At 45.0% G+C, this 20,180-nt stretch overlaps 1 protein-coding gene across 9 annotated transcripts in view; it reads left to right on the top strand.

The window, feature by feature from the left end:
* The window catches only part of KCNN1 (potassium calcium-activated channel subfamily N member 1), a 196,360-nt gene extending 184,143 nt beyond the window's left edge, over nucleotides 1-12,217 (top strand). For 8 of the 9 annotated variants that reach the window (XM_053300638.1, XM_053300637.1, XM_053300636.1 and 5 more), the window contains one exon: nucleotides 1,033-12,217. In XM_053300638.1, the coding sequence (XP_053156613.1) occupies nucleotides 1,033-1,305 (273 nt within the window). In that variant the 3' untranslated portion in view covers nucleotides 1,306-12,217. The remainder of the gene's footprint in view (nucleotides 1-1,032) is intronic. The other variant, XR_008317264.1, reaches the window with a different exon arrangement.
* Nucleotides 12,218-20,180: the final 7,963 nt, after the last annotated feature.

Below are 20,180 nucleotides of genomic sequence, written 5' to 3'. Positions count from 1 at the left end.
CGCTCAGTATATATGTGAAGTGGGGGTTGTTTTGGGTTTTTGCCCCAATGCATCACCTAATTGTTGGAATAATTGTAAGGAGAAGTTGTAATTGTAATTGTAAGAAGAAGAATTGTAAGGAGACTTAGTACTATCTATGGTGGAGGTGCCCAAGTGTTAGGATTTTATGGGGAATTTTTTTTTTCAGAGATGGCAAAAATCACCACCCAGCAGATTTGGCTGGACCCGTTTTTGGCCGCCTTAGGTGTCTTTTTTTTTTCCTTTTCAGAAGAACAAGAGTCATTGTAATCTAAAGACTTATTATCCTATATGTTATTAGCAGCCAGATTAATCATAGCTTAAAATTGGAAAGAGGAAGTGTTATCTTTACTTTGGTATAATAAACTTTGGTATACAGCAACAGCTGAAAAATTAACCTCTTCTTCAAAATTGTCTTGATATATATTGTCAGTCATCAAATGTTTTGTTTTGTTTTGTTTTTGTTTTTTTCTTTTTCTCTGAATTGTAATACTGTATAGTTTTAAAAAAATAATATATATAATATAATTTTACAAAAGAACAATAACAGTTAAAATCTGGTGATTATATTCAGAATGCATTCTTTTTAAAATAAATAAAAAATATCTGAACTTTTCCCTCAGCATATTTTGGTGTAAAACGTAGTGCATTCAGTTAATTTAAGTAGCAGAATTGTGAATGCAAAATTTTGTTTTACACCAAAATATGGTGAGAGAAAGGTTCAGATATTTTTTTATTTATTTTGAAAAGAATGCATTCTGAATATAATATATTTAGAATATAATTTGTAGGTAATTGGCAAGCACGACTTTTCATCACAAAAAAACATACCCACAAAGAGTATCTTCAAAATATATAATAGATGCAGTAACATTAAACTTAGCATGGTTATAACACGAATGCATACATTAATTTTCTTAACGATCTTCTTGCTGGGTGGAAATGAGGGTCTTTCTGCTTTCCCTGCTGTCTTTGCCACCTGCCTCAGCTCCTCCTCTTTCTGCCCCTCACCAGACGCAGAACGTCATGTACGACATGGTGTCCGAACTGCAGGAGCGGAACGAAGACCTGGAGAAGCGCATCAGTGCCCTGGAAGGCAAGATTGACATGTTGGGCCTGACCCTGCACGCCCTCCCTAGCCTTGTGAGTCAAGCCATCCGCCAGCAGCAGCGGGTCCTGGCCCGGGCTTGCGGTGCCTCCAACAGCTCGGAACGCTCCTCGTGGACTCCCACCCGACAGCGGAAGTCTCCCTCCACCGCTCCCCACACATCTTCAGACAGCGGGTGACGGGGTGGCGTCCCGTTCCAGCACCTGCTCGCGTTTCTGTTATGGCCATTGTGTGGCCGATTTTCCCCTCTGAGCTTTTTTTCTGGAAAGCCCTGTATAGTTACAACCACCTCCCAGAATGCAATTCTGCTGAGCCGGAGGCGGCAGAAGATCAGACTGCAGTTCCGGGCCAATTCCAATGTAACATTGCACAAGGGGATCGTCCCCCTTCCTCTACCGTTCCCCTCTCCCCAAATATGGGGGTGGTCTAGCCTGAACATCCATGAATTTCTGCAAATGCCAATTACGCACGAATCTACCCAGATGTAACATAATGAGGACACTTGAGGGGGGGGGGCAGGATTATGACAGACAAGTCATCTTGGTCTTCCACTCAAACTGGCTTTGCAGACTCTCAATATACTTGAACTTATGAAGCTGCCCTGCAGAGTCAGACTTTGGCCAATCTAGCCCAGTATTGTCTGCTCTGACTAGCAGCAGATCTCCATGGTCCCAGGCCAGGAGAAATCTTTCCCAGTCCCGCAACCATGGAGAGCCTTTTCAGCTGGAAATACTAGGGAGTGAAACTGACATCTTCTGCATGCAAAGCATGTGCCCTGCCACTGAGCTATAGTCCCTGTCTCCTCCCCTTGAAGCCTGGTTCCTTCTCCCAGATGGAAGACAAAGGCTGTAGTGCCCCCCTTGAAGTGCTTTAAAAATAAATAAATAAATGTGGGCAATGCAGGCACGTATTGGCTAGCACCTGTGACATGGTTAAAACCAAGTAATGCCCTTCATATCCCTCCCATCACCACAGCAGTTTTGCAGTGGTTTTAAAAATGCTTTTTAAAAAAAAGTTGGATCTGGGGTGGAGGCAAGAGTCCTAGGATAATTCAGGGCAACTGCAGGGGAGAGGAAGTGTCAAGCAAGGGGGTCAGGATTTTGGACAGATCACACAAGACCAGAGCAGATCAGATGTTCCCAGCAAAGATATGGAGTCCACTGCAGGCTTATACAGACTGTTGGCTAGTAGGGTGGCTTACCCTCCCTTTACTCTGGAGAAGCTTCTTAAAGGGGCATTGGTTCCAACAGGGCTGGGAGGCCTCCACTTCAATTGTCAGACCCTCAAAGGGACTCCTCTGAGTTGCAGTGTGAGGATTCCAGGAACTTCCAGTGGAATGGGAGCATATGGCATCTGGGTTGTAGGGGCTTCCCAGTCTAGCCGCCGCCGCTGCCGCCTCCTCCTCCTCCTCCTGTGATCCCTGGATTTAAAAAAAGAAGTGGTGAGCAGAGAGGAAAAGGAATGACAGAGCAGAGTGGTGGCTCGCCACTCCTTTCCTCCACACACTCTCTTCATTCCCCTCTTCCTTTTTTCAAGCCAGCTAGCATGGGGGGAGGAGCAGCAGCAGCAACAAGAAGAAGAGGTGGCACTTCCGGATAGGAGAAGGGTGCATTTGGTGCACCAAGATGCCAAATGCTATCAGGTGGAGGGTGGCAGCATTAGACATCCCACCTCAGGAATAGGCCAATCTTGAGTTGGTCTGCCACCCTCTCTTCACCTCCTCGAAGTAAGTCTTCCCTGCCCCCTCATGACATTAGTTCCGCTCTCTAACTATGGAAGCAAAATTCAGTACTGAGAAAAGACCGGGCCTACGTTAGTGAGGACAAACAAAGTCAGTTGGGAGCAACAGCTGTGCTCTGAATTGGCTTTGCCTGCCCTCAGTGATGCTATTGCATAGCCAGATCTGACCGGCTGTATTGCACTGTGACATCCTCACCGTTTTCAGAGCAACTCAGCATGTCCAGGCATTTGCTCTAAAGGATGTAAATACTTTGTCTTTCCATAAGAGCCACCCCCAATTTGAGAACTCGCCTGTGGATGCTGCACCTATTGTCTCTTGACATGAGGCTTTGTCATTCGGACAGGGTGTCTACACCACAACCCCAAATCGGAGTAACTGGCAATGTCTCCCCTCATATTCTTCAACACCCCTCCCATCATGCTGCACATAAGTACAGTAGTCAAATGACTTCCCTTGTATTTGGCCGTAGAAGCCATTACAAAGAAAGACAGGCTGTTTTCCAGACTGACACACTTGTGTGGACACAGTGGGAGCTTGTCCTCCAGACTAGCATTGAGCAAGCACAAAAGAGTACCCTGGCTCATGATGCAGGAGTAGAAGCCCATGTGCTGTTCCGCTATCATGGGGCAAACACAACTTCAAGCCTCAGAGGGAACCCCATGAACTCCATACATCTGCCCAACAATGTTCCTTGCACAAGTCGGCTTGTTTTCACGGCCTGCATCCTACCCACCTTCAGAAGCTGTGTGTGCTCCCAGTTATCATCCGTGTGTGAATCAAGAACATAGGCAGCTGCCATATACTGAGTCAGACCCTTGGTCCATCTAACTCAGTATTGTCTTCACAAACTGGCAGCAGCTTCTCCAAGGTTGCAGGCAGGAGTCTCTCTCAGTCCTATCTTGGAGAAGCCAGGGAGGGAACTTAGAACCTTCTGCTCTTCCCAGAGCAGCTCCATCCCCTAAGGGGGATATCTTATTGTGCTTACACATGTTGTTTCCCATTCATATGCAACCAGGGTAGACCCTGCTTAGCTAAGGGGACAAGTCATGCTTGCTACCACAAGACCAGCTCTCAGGAGGATAAAGTGGCCATGTGTAAGGCAGGCACAGATTCCAGCGGCATTTTCTCCTAGCTTGATAATATGCTGAATAAAAGTGGTGGGCAGGACGATGCTGTCAGAGCCAGTGTCCACCTCCAACATGATATGACAACGGTGAATATTTATATACCACTTCTCAACAAAAGTCTCCAAAGTGGTTTACATAGATATAAATAAATAAATAGAAGGGCTCCCTGTCCCCAAAGTGCTCACACTCTGAAAAAGAAACATCATATGGACCCTAGAAACAGCCACTGGAGGGTTGCTGTACTGGGGGTGGATAGGGCCAGTTGCTCTCCCGCTGCTCAGTAGAGAATCACCACTTTTAAAAGGTGCCTCTTTGCTCAGTTAGTAGGAGAACATTTCCCCCTCCTCCAACCTAGCTTTTAACTTGCACACAATCAAAAATCAGGAGCACACATTGCTCAGCCAGGTGAGTAGGATGCTTGTCCTACCCAAGTAACCTACTGCTACTGCATATTTATATACCGCTTTCAACCAAAGCTTTCAAAGTGGTTTACAAAGGAAACTAAACATAAATAGCACACCATGAATATACCATAAATACCATGGGAACAGTCCCACTGACTTCACCTAATTGTGTCAGGAAAGAGGATTGAATGCAGCATACAAGCCCTGTTCAGCCATTATGATGTTCCTCCATTCAGATGTCTGTACACATGTGCTTGTGTGAAGGAGTGAACCTGCATTCATTCTAAGAATGAAGCTAGGTATGGTGCGCATAGGAAGTGCCCAGCTGTACCTGTGTACAACATAACGTGTGAATAACAGTCCAGTCCAGATCTCTACCTGTGTATAGTCATTGTGTGAGTAGTCAACATAATGTCTGAATAGGGCTACTGTCCAATTTTAAACCAAGAAATTACCTGGAGAGTTAACTGCCACTCCTCCCTTGAAACCTTTTGCCCAGATTTTATCCTCTTTCTTTGGTCACTACAACAGGGTTCATGCTGCATGCGATAAGGCAGTCTTCATCAAAGAATCAGCCAGCTACCAGTGAATATCCCATGTGCCATTCTGCTGCGGGGCTGAGAACATAGGAAGCTTCCTTATACCAAGTCAGCCTATTGGTCCATCTCACTCAGTACTGTCGATACCGGTGGGCAATGGCTTCTCCAGGGTTTCAGGCAGGAGTCTTTCCCAGCCTTTCCTGGAGATGCTGCCAGGTAGTGAAGCTAGGACCTTCTGCATGCAAGCAGATGCCCTTCCATTGAGCTTCTCCTCAAAGGTTGCTGCCTTCTTGCAGCACTGCTGAGAGCCAAGGGTACTTTGTGGTTTTGATTTTGTAAGGTAAGCATCATCACGGGTGGCGAGAGAGGCCAAGATGTGCCCCGCTTCTGCAGAAGCTAAACCAATCCTACGCAGATGTGAAAAGGGTCAACTCCAGCCTGCTGCTTTCCTGGGTAGTGGAAGTCGAAATGTTACATTGCAACTGGCCCTCTCCTTTGGGAGAGATTTGGATCCTGTCTCCAATCCAAGGAGGTTGGCTTAAAGGGTGCACCTTGATCTCCTTCTGTCTTTTGTGACTTCGCACAAGATGTGTCTAGAAACATAACTTGGAGGGTTCCAAAGGTGGATTTTTCCTTCTTTTTTTAATTGCCCTGGGTTCCTCAGCTTTGCCCTCTCCCTGCAACTGGTTTTTCCTTTTTTCTGACACTTGTTCCTCACTGCCTTCCATTTTGAAAACCTCTCCCAAGTTTTGGTTTTCCAGCCTTGTGCATTTCTAACAACTTCTTCTTCTTCTTCTTCTTCTTCTTCTTCTTCTTCTTCTTCTTCTTCTTCTTCTTCTTCTTCTTCTTCTTCTTCTCCATCGCTGTTTCTTGACTCAGTAATGAGTGGGGACGATGTGAGGGGGGAAGGATTGGACTGGAGTTCTGGCTGAGTGGGATGAAAAATAAAACACTCAATTTTGTAGGAATTAGAAAAGGCACAGTGCAATCCAGCCAACGTGAAACATTTTAAATTTCATTGATTTCAGTGAATCTTGTAATACCTTAGACTAGGGGTTCTGAATGTTGGGTCCCCCAATGATATTGGACTACAACTCCCACCATCCCCTCAGCCCTTGTAGCAGGGAATGATGGGATTTGTAGTCCAGCAACATCTGGGGACCCAATGTTCAGAAGCCCTGACTTAGATGAATGAATTTATTTCAACATACATTTTTGTGGACTAAAGTCCACTTCATCGCACACCTTGTGCCAAAATAAATGTCTTCATCTGTAAGGTGCTACAAGATGGTTGCTTTGGCTGCTACAGACCAATCTGACTACCAATCTGGAAATTAATTTCAATGGAGACCGATGTAAGATTATGCTTTAGAAGAACCTCAGAAGAGGCCTCTGGGTCAGAGGGCAACTGGACGCTTCCAAGGAGATGCAAACTGGGCATGAAGGCAACCGCCCTGCCATTGAGTCACTGCCCTCCTGAAATGGGCATTCAGAGGTGGACTGACTCTAGACCTGGAGAATCCATTCATGGCTATCCTGGCTAAGTGCTGTTGATCAGCCTCTTCTCTTCCAAGAAATCATCTGAGCCCCTTTTAATAAGAACACAAGAAAGATTTGGCTGGATTAGACCACAGTGGGTCTATGTAATCCTGTATATCCTCTCTCTCGCAGTGGCCAACCAGATGCTTTCAAAAAGGCCAACAGCCCTGTTCTTTTCCTCCACAAATCCTCCTCCAAGAGCCAGTGTGGTGCAGTGGTTAGAGTGTTGGACTAGGACCAGGGAAACCTGAGTTCAAATCCCCGTTCAGCCATGGAACTCACTGGGGGACTCTGGGCCAGTTGTCACATATCTCTCAGCCTAACCTACCTCACAGGGTTGTTGTGAGGATAAACATAACCTCTGGGTTCCTTGGAGGGAGAGCGGGATATAAATCTAAAACAAAATAAAAATCTGTATTCTGGGGTACATTGCCTCTGAACATGAAAGCTCAATCCATAATCAGCCTAACTACCCCACCGAGGTCAGTGGGGAATAACAAATGTTCAACGTTGACTGGATTGTGTTTATGGATTTTGCATACATTGCTTTTTAAAAAAAAGAAACTATAGATGATTTTGCTTAAATGAATGTGGAAACATTGAAACATTAACCACAGAGAGGCATGAATGGAAACAAAACCTTTAAAATAACGTAGAGCTTCAAGACATTTTGAGTGGGGTGGAGAATAACACAGACATTTTACAATTCTGGATGAATGTTCATGATGGTGACCTGCATGCTGTCATAAAAACATCATCATCATCTAGTCATTCAGAGACCTGATCTGGATTGGGGTTGCTGCAGGGGCAATGTTTTAAAGTCTCCACGCCCTCGCTGCAGCCTGAATTCACATTGGGGCCCCATGTGGCTGATATTTATACTTGTATTTATCCAGAAGGAATTCTGAATTTAAGATAATCCCCTGATTTCTAACGTCAAATAACTTGGGGGAAATCTAGTCTTGGATTCAGGTAAATACAGAATCCTTGACATCTTGTAATAGAATTCCCAGAATTATCACTCTGCCTAAGTAGGGGGTGGCTATGGGAGCATAGTGTCCTCTTTGCATGCAGAAATAAATCCTCCATTAAAAATTTAGAAATCTGAAAATTCACCAGAATTGTGTATGTGTGTGCTCCCCCCCCACTTTGTTTCAGCTCTTTAAAATAAATAAATCAATCAGAGAAGTGGTTTGATCTGAGAGAGAGACACATTAAGTAGCATCTTATTTTGCAAGTTGTAGTTAATTTGGGGAGTGGGCAGAAGATGGGAAAGGTTGTGGGTTTTTTCCCCCCAATTAAAAAAAAAAAGAGAGAATGCCATTCAGTTTCTCATTAAGCGGGAATGATAGACCGGTTCTAGTGAGAATATTTTTGACTGTTTGAGGGAGGGGTAATGCACGTAATTGGGTGGGTTTGGGAGGGACGATAGTTTTGGACATGATTTCCAAGTTGAACGCTGTACAAGGAGTTCAGTGGATGTTTTTCCAGTTAGAATTTACAAGGATTGCTGTGAAAAGCATGTGATGGGGGGGTGGGGGGCACTCCCCACTGTGGGACTAATGGAGAAGCCCCCATGTTAAGGGAGCTAATCACCTGTGTTTTGTGGTTGCACACATCTGAAATTGTGCATTTCAGATGCCTGAAATTGTGGAGGCACTTGAGTCTCCTTTACTGCACTGAAGCAATATCTGGTGGCAGTGTTGAACAGGTGGGAGGGAGGTACCAAAAATTGTGGGTGGGGGTGGGAGTGGGAGTGGTTGTACAAATATTTCCAAGTGCTCCAAATAGCAATAGATTTTCTTCTTGTTGGTGCAGCACAAGAGGAGGGAGGTGGGGGGACAGGGAGAGCTATCCATATCTGAAACCTGAAGATTTTTGTAGTGTTGGATTTCACTGGGTTCATGAGCCACTTTTGTAAGTCTGCTGAGAAACCAAACTGACCCTGAAACTAATTGCATTGGAAGAATTGTACCAACCAAATCCTACTTCCTTCCTATAAAGGAAAAACAAGTCTCCCCACCACCACAATGGGTACATTTCCCACCCCCAAAAGCAATGTTTTTATGCAGCCTTATCCACCTTAGGGATGAAGACAGACGTAACTGTTTAAGTGCTTTTGCTGCCTTCAAAACACATATAGCTTTGTCCTGAATTTTTTTTTAACAAGTCCAATGTGTTGAGGAAAAGCTGGCTGCTGCAGGAGTCTATTGGCTAGCACCTATATCACCACTAACGTATCCCACCATCTCAATCTGTACAATAATTTTGAATCTTGCAAAACTTTTTTCCAACAGGAGGTAAAATGGTGAATGATGAAATATATGCACATATAACCATAATACATTCTGCTTTTAGAATGTTTTTAAAATATAAACTGGCTGTGGTGAGTGCCTGTTGGCTAGTGTCCATGGCAACACAAACATCACCAGCCCCATCTGAAATCTGAGGCGATTGAAAGAATTGGCCCAGCATTGGATTTGCATGTGTGGATCTACGTTTACAATTTGGGTAAACAGCTGCAACCGCTGTTAATCATGTTATGTCCGTCTCCATCTTGTGCCTGTTCCATTTCTTTTGACTTCAATTGCACTCGAGACATCTTAAGTCCAAGCACTCTGCTTTAATTGAGTGGTGTGCAAGGACAATGCTCTTGTGTGAGCGAGGCTGCAATGCTGAAAAGGTAGAGCAATCAGATAGAAATAGATGGTGTTTACTTCTGAGTGTGTATCCTTGGTAACGAGGTGTAAACCAAGTTGAATCCATGTGCATTTAACTCATCACGGCTAAACTTTGGCCTTTGGCATGACAAGTTTTTGCAAGAGTGTTGTTGAAAGCCATACCCTTATCTGCTTTTGTGCTTTGATGCTGGATCACACAGACTCCTGTAGAGGCAAACTGGGGTCATGCTGTCAAGTGCATCAGCGCCCCTGACCCCAAACACAGAGCTTGATTGTGGTGTGTGAAATAAAGGCAGGGGACACCAAATTCATACCCAGAGGGAGGTTTTTGTTGTACCAAAAAGGAAACAGCTTGCTTTGAGGGTGAGAGTGTTCACCAGTGGGTGGTTCATGCTGAGCTTCACAATTTACCCTCCAGACCCATCTGTGACCCCAGTTTCTGCTTCCCCATGGGGAGTAGCAGCACAAGCATATCTGTATTTGGGGCCTCATTATAACTGATATATTTCCGCAGAGATACAAATCCTTCCACCCCTGGAATCCCTTTGTTTTGGAGACACATGGAACTTATCCCTGGAAAGTAGTGTGTGCGAGAGCAAGAGACAAAAAGTCGAGTTTTACTTACAATTTAAGGGCTACCCCTATCCTCCAAAACGAAGTTCCACTCACAGTTCAGAACTGGGAACTTCCTGAAACAGACTCTTCCACTGTGGCTTACTGAATAGGGCTAGTATTAAATACATTTTTTTCCATTGGATCTTTGCTGCAAATAATGCAAAGAAGCAGTTGCTTTGAAGCTGGTGCAAGCTAGAAAGACAGGGATAAGCAGGCGTCTCCCCCCACCCCCCGCCGCCGCCCCATTTGGTTCCTCTCTTGCTCGGCTCTCTGCACATCTTTAATTCCAGTTTAACTAGGAGGATTTCTAAAACGAATCCTGACATTGGAGCAGACGTACCTGGCTGCAAACTTTAATTCCTTCTACTGGTTTGAAACTTCTGTTTCCTCTCAGCATTACCAAAAGAAAACACTGCTGAAGCAGCTGCATAAATGTGATCATAAATAGTAGTGCACCAGATTTTGTTGTTCAGCATTTAAGCTGTGCAGACACTGGTAATGCAGTGTACAAAAAAAGAAAGAAAGAAAGAAAGAAAGAATCTTGATTGGAACTGCTCTGGTTCCCATCTGCCTAATTCTGGTGTGTGTGTGTGTGTGTGTGTGTGTGTGTAAATTCTTTAATACAGGGAGAAGACATACACATACACACACGCACATACATACCCACACACCACTGGGTTTTAAAAAACTTATACAGCCCTTTCTCACAATCCAGCTGTTGGGGCTGAGAGGGTCAAGGCATATGATCTCAGACGGTCCTCTGTTTCCCTTCCAAAAATGGCTCAGGGCGGTTTACACAGAGAAATAACAAATAAATAAGATGGCTCCCTGTCCCCAAAGGGCTCACAATCTAAAAAGAAACATCAGATAGACACTAGCAACAGTCACTGGAAGTACTGTGCTGGGGGTGGAGAGGGCCAGTTACTCTCCCCCTGCTCAGTAAAGAGAATCACCGTGTTAAAGGGGCCTCATTTTAAACAAGAAGTTCTGGTAAGAACTAATCTGCCTATTTTCCTTTCACTATAATCTTAATTTATAATTGCCCTCTTCACCAGTTAGCCCACTTCCAGCTTAAACATTCATGCTAAGCCATCTTGAATTGGGGTGGATGACAGAATCACAAACTAGGCCACTGAGGTGCCCCTTTGTGTCCCTACAACTGTACCAGATTTGTTAAATCAGTTAGGCAGTTCACAAGTTAGCCCACTTCTGGCGCAAATGGTCACACAAGATGGTCACACCATCTTGAACTGCTATGGATTACATCATCACAAATTACACCATTTAGGTGCCCCATGGGTCCCTACAACTGTACCAAATTTGGTCCAAATCGGTCCAGACATTGCGAGGTTAATAGGGACACACACACAGAGAGAGAGAGAGCTCACACACAGGGTGAGCTCAAAACAAAATGCCAAATTGGCTTCGTGCACATCCCTAGTAGGCTGCCCCTGGATTCTAAGCAGTTAATGGAGAGGCCCTTGGAACTGTGAGAGCTCAGGTATGTATGAGAGTTCCTGAATCCAGATCACTGGGTCAGGGCAAAAATGTCTGGTGAATTGGATCGAATTTAATCTCCATGCCAACATGAAGGTCACAGTTATTCCCAGCTAGTCTTCATGTTGGAGGAGAAACCTGAGAATTAGTGAGAGATTTCCCCATGGCCACCCATGAGGGTCCACCTCACGTCTCAAGTGAGATGGACCCACATCGGCCTGATACATCTTTCTCCAGTGCAAACCCCATATTGTTTAGATCTGTTTAATAGGTGGCGTAGCAATGTGGCTGGCCTTCAACAACCCACTCTTTCTCTCAGCCTCTGTCTTCTCACCTGCAATATGGACAGAATGACTGGCCTCCCTTGCAGTCTTTCCCTGTTGGAAAGACTGCAAGGAGAGTATGTACTCTATAGCCTAGCAACTAGGGGACTATGCTACCAATTGAGAAGTCCCTGGTTCTAATCTTGCCTCTAGCATCAACATAGAACAAGAGTCCAAACCCCCCCCCCTCTCAGCCTCCCCATCTACAAAATCGGATGATGATATAATAGCCTAACCAGGATACTATCCGAGGTGGCATAAGAGTTACTAATACTATCTATTATTGGTTACTGTTTATTGGTATATTACTATTTAGTTACTAACTGTATACTACTAGTAGTATCATACTACGGAGATACTCCTAGTTAATATGTTATTAGTAGTATACTAAGAAGCATACTATATAGTGTAGCATAAAAGCTATGATTCAGGGCATCCATGTTCTGATTCTGAACCTTGCCTCTGTAGTGGCCTTAATTTTGCTTTGTTTTTCATTCCAAGTATCTTTAGATTCTTTCTTTCTTTCTTTCTTTCTTTCTTTCTTTCTTTCTTTCTTTCTTTCTTTCTTTCTTTCTTTCTTTCTTTCTTTCTTTCGCAACAAACAGTGCTGGGGTGGGGAAGCAAGCCAGGGTGGGGGCGGGAAGTGTGGCCAGACCTGGATTTTTACTATTTCTTCTTAGGAATATTGAATGTTCTCCACAGTGTTTTATGCACACTGCTAACATATGCAGAATTAGAACCAATGTAATAAAAATACTCTGAATGAATGGTTTTGTCTCTTTATTCTCCCCTCTCAAACTTCCGTCGTTGGTTTTCTCACTTTGTTGGAGTTACTAGGCAGAAAAGCTTTTTTCACAAGGGGTGAAGGAATGGGAATTGTGTGGAGCGATCTGTTTCCACTGCAGGCTTGCGATGCATTGGTAGGAATTATTTATTTAATTTATATGCCGCCAAAATCAGCCATAAAGAACACGGCAATGTCTGTACAGTTTTTGCAGTTCAGGAGTGGCAGAGAGCCAAGGGAGCATGCTACATTTATTTTATTTGGGAGAAACAAATGCAGCTTTTCATGTGTGGTCTCAGAGCACAAAACAAAGACCAAAATGGGGGAAAATTGGATCTCCCACAATTATTGCAGCACAAGACAGCAACCAGAGAGAATCAAACCACCACAAGGTCCCCCTCAACCTGGCCCCAGAGCCCAGCAAAATAGATATTTTTTCAGGGAATGTCTGAGGGCAGACGGGTCACCCTCCAGCTAGGGAGTTCTGATGCCTGGGTGCCACCACGGAGTAGCCCTTGTCTTGTGATCTCCTGTATTGGCACCAGTGGCAACCAACAGGTTGTGTTTTTTTTTATTCGGAAGCAATAAACTCAAAACAGTGTGACAGCTAAAGAGGTTTTTATTAGAGAAAGCTGAATAAATGGTTTAAACAGGATTGCAGGACAAAAGATAAAGCATACGTCCCTGATCTGGCAAGATCGTGTTCACCGGGGAGCCCACTGGATGATGAGCGGAATGTGACCCCTGGAACGCCAACCTATGCGCAGTGCCTGTCCGGACTTCGGCCTACGCGGAACTCCAGATTATTAGACAGTCTGTGTGTTTCTTATACTGTTACATCTCTCACAAGCAGCATCAAGAAAGGGCCATTGCCCACCCACCCCTTATCAGCCAGCCTGTGTGAGACCAAGGCGCTCGGCCAGAAGCCGAGCATATTTCACTCTCAGATAATGAGGCTATTCACACGGACTGCAAAAATCGGGCTAAGGGAGCCTAGCCCAATTTTTGCAGTCCGTGTGAACCACCGGACTCCGCTGCGAGCCCGGTGGTTCCTGAGCGGGTAACCCGCTCAGGTAACCCACCCCTTAAACCAGGTTTGCCGAGCGAGCGCTCTGCAAACCCGGTTTTTTTGGATTGTGAGTAGCCGCACTGCGGCTCCACGCCGCAGCTACTCATGAGGAAACTCCCGACCGGGAAGCTTAAAAGCAGCCTCCCAGCAACCTCCCGCATTTGCACAGGGCATACTGGAGCTTCCGGGGACCGCACAGCTCTCGATCCTCCCAGCCCCTGCCGGTTCCGTCACAGAGCCAGCAGTCGTGTGGGCAGCTGGTCTGGCCGCCCAGGGCTACTGCCCTGCTCATCTGCGGGGAGAGCAGGCTTAGCCTGCTCTCTCTGCGAACCCTATGGAGGCGGGTCTCTGTGATCGTGAGTATTTTCTCAAGCTCTCTCTGCTCCAGGTGGATAATTAACGTGTATGTTTTAAGCAAACCTTATCCGTGCCTAGCTGCACTAATTGGCATAGAAATATAAATTCAAAATATGGAAAATGGTTACAGTTTCCAATATAAAACAAGAGTGCAGGGTTATTACAGGTTAAAGCTAGAAAGGCTTAAAATGACTCCTATAAATGCATGGCTATGAGCTGTGAATAGGAGTTTACATGTCCAGAGGGTAAAAGTGGATCACACCACTAGGCCTCCTCGCCCGATTTTTTGTGGTGCCACTACATCTCCCCAGCTGGGCATCAGTGGGCAGTGGGAAGTGGAAAATGGATTCCTCTCCAAATTCTAGGGATACCCCCAAGAAGAAATTAGATTTACTGGGGACAGTCTCTTGCTAGTCAAACCAGAAGGACAATTTAAATCCTAGGAGCTTGGGGGGAGAGACTGATAGCTCCCCAACAGCCAGGAGCACAATTTGATCACCATGGGGTGAGTAGATCTACAACTCTAGACCCCCCAAAAGTAGAGGGAAATGTACCCTTGTTTTCCTCATTGCCATCGACTCATTCAATTATCCAGGCAGAAGCAAAAGCGAAACAAAGGCAGCCCTCTACTGAATTTGCTGAGTCACAGGCTGCTTTGTCTGATGTAATCTCACCCATTCCTGAAGTAATTACAACAGCCCTTGGAGATTTAGCAAGGTTTAACAGAGCAAAGATTAACAGAATTAACAGTAGAAGAGAGTAAAAAAGAAATGTTTATGATGAGTTCAATGCCTTTGCTGGAGAACCAAAGTATGGAGCTTTTTGAAACAGAGTGCAGAAATAGATCCCCCTTAAAAAGTCCAGGGTGGTCATCTCATTTTCCTGTACAAGACTTTGAAGACCAAAGAGATACCAGACCCTCTGTATTAGAGAAATCACCATTTCTTCACTCTATGGGAGTAGAACAAGTATTTTTCCCCACTCCCCTCAAAGCCAGTCTAACTCCTGCAACTTCTGCAGCTACTCCAGAAGAGGGCGATATTGCCCACAGTTACTCAGCTAATGTAACAGAAAGTGAGGAAAGCACCATGGACTCAGATGCTGAGTCTTCAAGCTCGGGGGCAGGGAGTGAAGCGGAATTTTCTGAAGATGACACAGATTACCCTCAATCATTGATACAGCCTTATCAAACAGATGGGGGTGATAAGTTGAATCCTGAGATAAATGACAAAATTTTAGAATCAGATGCTATTGAAGTGCTAGAACAAGGGGGCTGTTACATGCCCGATCAATGGCAAGAACTTCTGAAAAATGACATTAAGGAGGTCTCCACCTTCCTGCTAAGAACTGATATAAAACCATTGGACATGTTTGAATTTTGGGTCTTCTTCATAGCCCATATGGCAGTACCAAGATCCAAAGTTTCCTCAGCAACATGGGAGAAAAGGGGTGCATTTGCACAATGGGAACGCCTAGATAATGACCACAATATTATTTTTCAGTTTCTACTTGGAAAGGACGCCATGTCCATTTCCAGTTGAAAGGTCTCGACTGCAGTGTCAACCAGCCTGATGATCCTAGAAATGATAATGACTGTCAAGCACAAGGGGCAGTGCAGAAAGCTCCTGAAACCATTGAGATTTCCCCTTTGGCTAAATGAGTCTGTATTACTTAAAAACATACAAGAACTCACCCGGTCATGGCAAACAAAAATAAACGGAAAAGATGCTACATCACAACTCTCCCCATTATCAGAGGAAACGGAGGGTGAAGGCCCACCCATCCCCATAGATCAGTGGATAGACTGGCTTTTCTCACTAACTACCATTCTGAAACAGAGAAGGAAGACGAAGAAGGAGAAGAGGCAACTAGCACAAGCAACTCGGGAATTAGTGCCACCACGGAACAAGAAAGAGAGTGGTGAGCATGGTGATAAATCAAAAGGGGTAGCAGCAAAAAAAACCTCATCTAGAAGAAGCCTTTGTGACGGAGGGGACATCAAGCCCATCAAGTGGCTTACTCCCAAGTACTGAAAGTCAAGCAACACCTTCTCAGGAAGCAACCTCAAAGGGAGAAGACCAAGGTGAACCTGAGTGGCCTGTCACCCTAGAGGGATCAAGAATAGGAAGACTGACACCTGAACCAAGAGAACCTGAGACTCAAGAACAGAGGGCAGTAAAACCCAAAACTAAAGTTACTACAGAAAAAAACACATGGATACGATACGATACGATAAATCTTTATTGTCATTTTCCTGTACAGAACAACGAGATTGAAAGAATCTACAGCAACCTCTACAGGACCTAACAAGAAATAACTAAATATATCCCACAGGGTAACACACAGGGAAACCCAGGAGTGAACTTGCAGGCTCCAAAAGCCATTCCCGAAACCTTACAATCCAAGAGTGGGGCCGCAACAGGCAAGTCAACTCCACAAACTAGCATGCAAGAGCCACCAGATACATCAAAAGCAGCCTCGGGAAAAACTCGATCCTTTGCTTCTGTGATCAACTCCAAAAGAGGCAAAAGGAATGATATACCAAGGCAGGGGAAAACCACAACTGGAGTAGCCGCGGACAGACGGGCTGACTTCTTAGCTCAGTTCGAAATAGAGGATGAGATACTAGCAGCCATCCCCAGCTCTCTATCCGAAGATGACAACCTGAAGAAACGGTTTGTAATCCGGTTCCGTTATTTAGGAACAGATGAACAGAAGGTGACCAGAGACTATGTCATCAAAAGGTTTAGACTGGAAGCAAGGGTTTTCCCGACATCACAGTTACAGGCTGTCATCCAACTGGTGGGGTCTAACGAAATAGATGTTTGCTTGAAAAACCAGGCAGCGTATCACAGTTTCTGGTCCAGCTGCAAGAAGACAGACGACCTCTATCCTGATCTTCTTGCTGGTTTTCAATTAATACCTCTTTTAAAAGCAGATACTAGGGTCCTTACGATAACCCTTCGGACCACAACAGTGCTGGCAGAAGATGTGGCTATGTGGTTGGGGAGGCACGCTAATGTCCTAATGGGCCCGCATGAAAGGAAGGACAGTTATGGAATTTGGACTGGCGAATATTGGTGCATAGTAGCACTACGTACAGACCCCGTAAAGGGGACAATACAGCACCTTCCAAAATATTTCTTCATGGGCTCTGACAGAGCAAGCCTCCGTTACAGCGGACAACCACCAGCATGCTACCACTGCGGGGCCTATGATCACATTCGCAGGGAATGCAACACATCACTCTGCTCCAAATGCGGAGTAAGAGGTCACAGTACTATGAGTTGCTATAAAAGCATTCACTGCAACCTATGCATGGAAGTAGGTCACACGTACTTCTGGTGCCCCGAAGCACATTATAATAAAAGTAATAGAGAAAGGGCAACTAAAGCGGTGAAAATTGCTGAATCAGGGAAATGGAGAGCACAAAAACAAACAGAAGAACTACCTGCAAGACAAGAAAGACAACAACAACAACAACAACAGGATCACCCTGGGGCGGGAGAGGAGATGGACATTGGACACGCATCCTTTCCCACTGGCTGATCACACAAGCTTGCAGGGTGCATCTAGGGAGATGCAAGACCAAGTTTTGTCCCCATGGATGCAGGCATCCTCTAAGAAAACCAAACAAAAAAAGCAATGGGAGGATGAAAGAAACGGATTGACCAATCTGAATAGACACCCCAAGGACACGGGGATGGGTCTGACCCAACAGAATAGATTCAAGGTGTTAGCAGCCATGGCAGAGGTTCCAGATGCCAATGATGAATTTATCCCTCCTTCAGACTCGGAAGCTGCCCAACAGGTAGATGAGTTGATCAAAGAACAGAGACAACTCAGAAAGCCCGCAAAAAACAAATGGATATCCTCAAAGCACTCAAGGGCCCCAAAGAAAACTGGACTAAATACACCCAAAACTCTAACCGACCTGGAGGAAGAGTTGAGGGTGGAACAAGACAAAGCAGCAAAAATATGGAACCTAAAGAAAGAATACAAGAGCATTCTAAAACAACACGAAGAGGAAAAGTCAGCCCTATGCCAAGCCATACAAACAAAAGACCCATCAATCCAAACTTCAGGGGAGAAAGACCCCGATGTGGAAAAATTGGACCTAGTCGTAGCCCAGATTAGTGAAGATACCGCAGTACTTAAGTCGATAGACTCGAGTTACAGCTATCAGCTTGCAAGGATAAGAAACATACAGGAGGAAATGGAAGAAATTAAAAGCATCCTAGAGGACCCCCAACAGGGACACGAAGTAACTACCTTGGCCAAAAATGGTGTTACTGATGATTGTATCATGACAGAAGATAATATGTTAGTGGAAGAAGGGACAGATCCTAAAAACAACTTGGACGAAAATGTAGAAAAAGAACATCCCTTAGAGGCCTCCCATGAACCTGGGAGCAAAAATGGGTCTATTCTCATCCCAAACCACCCTCCCTTGCCTCCCGTCTCTGAACCCCAAACCCCCTCCCCCTTACCAACCCTCCCCCGGGGCCCAACTGCCTCAAAGTAGGTCTACACTTTCACGTGAAGTAAACGTGGAAGGGGTAGGAGGTAATACTGTTATCATGGAAGACATGGAGGTAAGGGTTGAATTAACCCAATAAGCCCCTTTGAACAATACTTGACACGATCTAAGATCTAAGGAACAAAATGCCTACTATTCTATTGCCTCACTTCTACGTGAACAGCGACTCTTTGTCTGAATGGGTCCATGCCTTACACATAACACCCTCCTATCATGGGTTGTCGGGCCAATTCCTATAATATACTTACATGGAATGTTAATGGATTAAGGTCACCAAATCGTAGGCAAGAGATCCTACACTTTTTAACAAAATGGAACTATCACATCTATGTTTTGCAAGAGACCCATTTCGAAAATGAGAGCCACCACTTTTCGGCACAACAGCAATGGACAGCGGGCCCATCCTTCTGGTCCTATGATGGGAGTGGCAATGCAGGGGTAGCGATATTGTTTAAAGACAGGCCTGATCTCAAAATCGAGAGGGTATTGGAAATTGATCGGGGCAGACTAATGTATGTAGATGTTACTGTCAGGGGTGACCCAAGCTCGGCAACCACTCTAAGGCCATTTATGCCCCAGTACAATCACACCTTAGGAAGGCTGTTTGGGCTAAACTAAAAGATATATGTGACACCAAGCGCCACCTCCTGATCGCGGGGGATTTTAATAACAGAGCCCAACTGAGCGACAGGAAAGCCTTTTCGGGAGGCCTCCCAGTCTCCCCCTCAAGTCCCTCTCTAACGAATGAGGAAAACGCTCTCCAATGTTTTCTGAGTGAGACTCTGGGTTTAGATGATAAGGCCTTGGTAAGACATATAATGATCTGGATTTCCCCCCAATCTGTCACGAAGAGAACTTTAAATCACAGTATAGACATAAATTTAAAACTGGAGTCAAATTTACATATTACCACCTGAGATCAGCTAGCCGGCTAGATAGACTCTGAGCTCCCCCTTCTTTTGAAGTCTACAGGTGTAAACTAGTACTTACCCCATGGTCAGACCATGCGGCTGTGGGATTTATTTGTAATCTCTCTGAGGTAATTCCACATGGTAAGCCCTTGTGGCGATTACACCCAAAAATGTTAAGTGATGAATATCTCAAAGGTGTCCTTTTATCAGAACTGAGGCGACAGACCCCTCGGCTATTAGAGGCAGAAGATGATCTTTTGGGAGCCTGGGAGACACTTAAAAAGAGGGTGGGCTGCCGTACTAGGGCAGTGACCAGCCGGACATATAAGATAAGGGTCAAAAATTATCAGAAAGTGATCACCCAACATCTGAGGATTGTTGATAAGATGAACAGGGGAGAAGCCTTCGACGTGGAATCATGCCGCCACTACAAAGAGACAATCAGGACGTTTCAAAATGAGCTGCGGCACAGGCGTTTAGAAAATAAGCTGTATCGCTTCAAAGTGTCTGTAGTTGAAAAAGGGGAGTGGGCAAAGGACAAGATGCATGCATCTAGTTTGACATTCCAAGGCCTGCGATCGGATGGAAGTTGCCCACTAATGGCCGACCCCCATGATATGTTAAAGATCATGGCCCAGTTTTATACAAACTTGTATGCATTGAAGGATATTTCTGTAAAGGACATTCAATCTTATCTAGATAGGTTCTGCAGTCTGAACAAATATGGTCTCGGCTATTCCCTCACTGAGGGGGGGAAAAGCTCTTTGACCCAACCTGTAATGATCGAAGAGGTCAGAGCAGTTATCTCAGCGGGAAAGAACACATCGGCCCTGGGGCCTGATGGTCTGACATGACCTTTCTATAAGATTTATGCAGACCAGCTACTACCAGTTTTAGTAAAATTATTTAATTTTGTCCTAGACAATG

Source organism: Hemicordylus capensis, chromosome 2 (genome assembly GCF_027244095.1).
Source record: "Hemicordylus capensis ecotype Gifberg chromosome 2, rHemCap1.1.pri, whole genome shotgun sequence".
Taxonomy (NCBI): domain Eukaryota; kingdom Metazoa; phylum Chordata; class Lepidosauria; order Squamata; family Cordylidae; genus Hemicordylus; species Hemicordylus capensis.
Note: the sequence above shows the minus strand (reverse complement) of the source record. Positions and strands in the feature narration are given on the sequence as shown.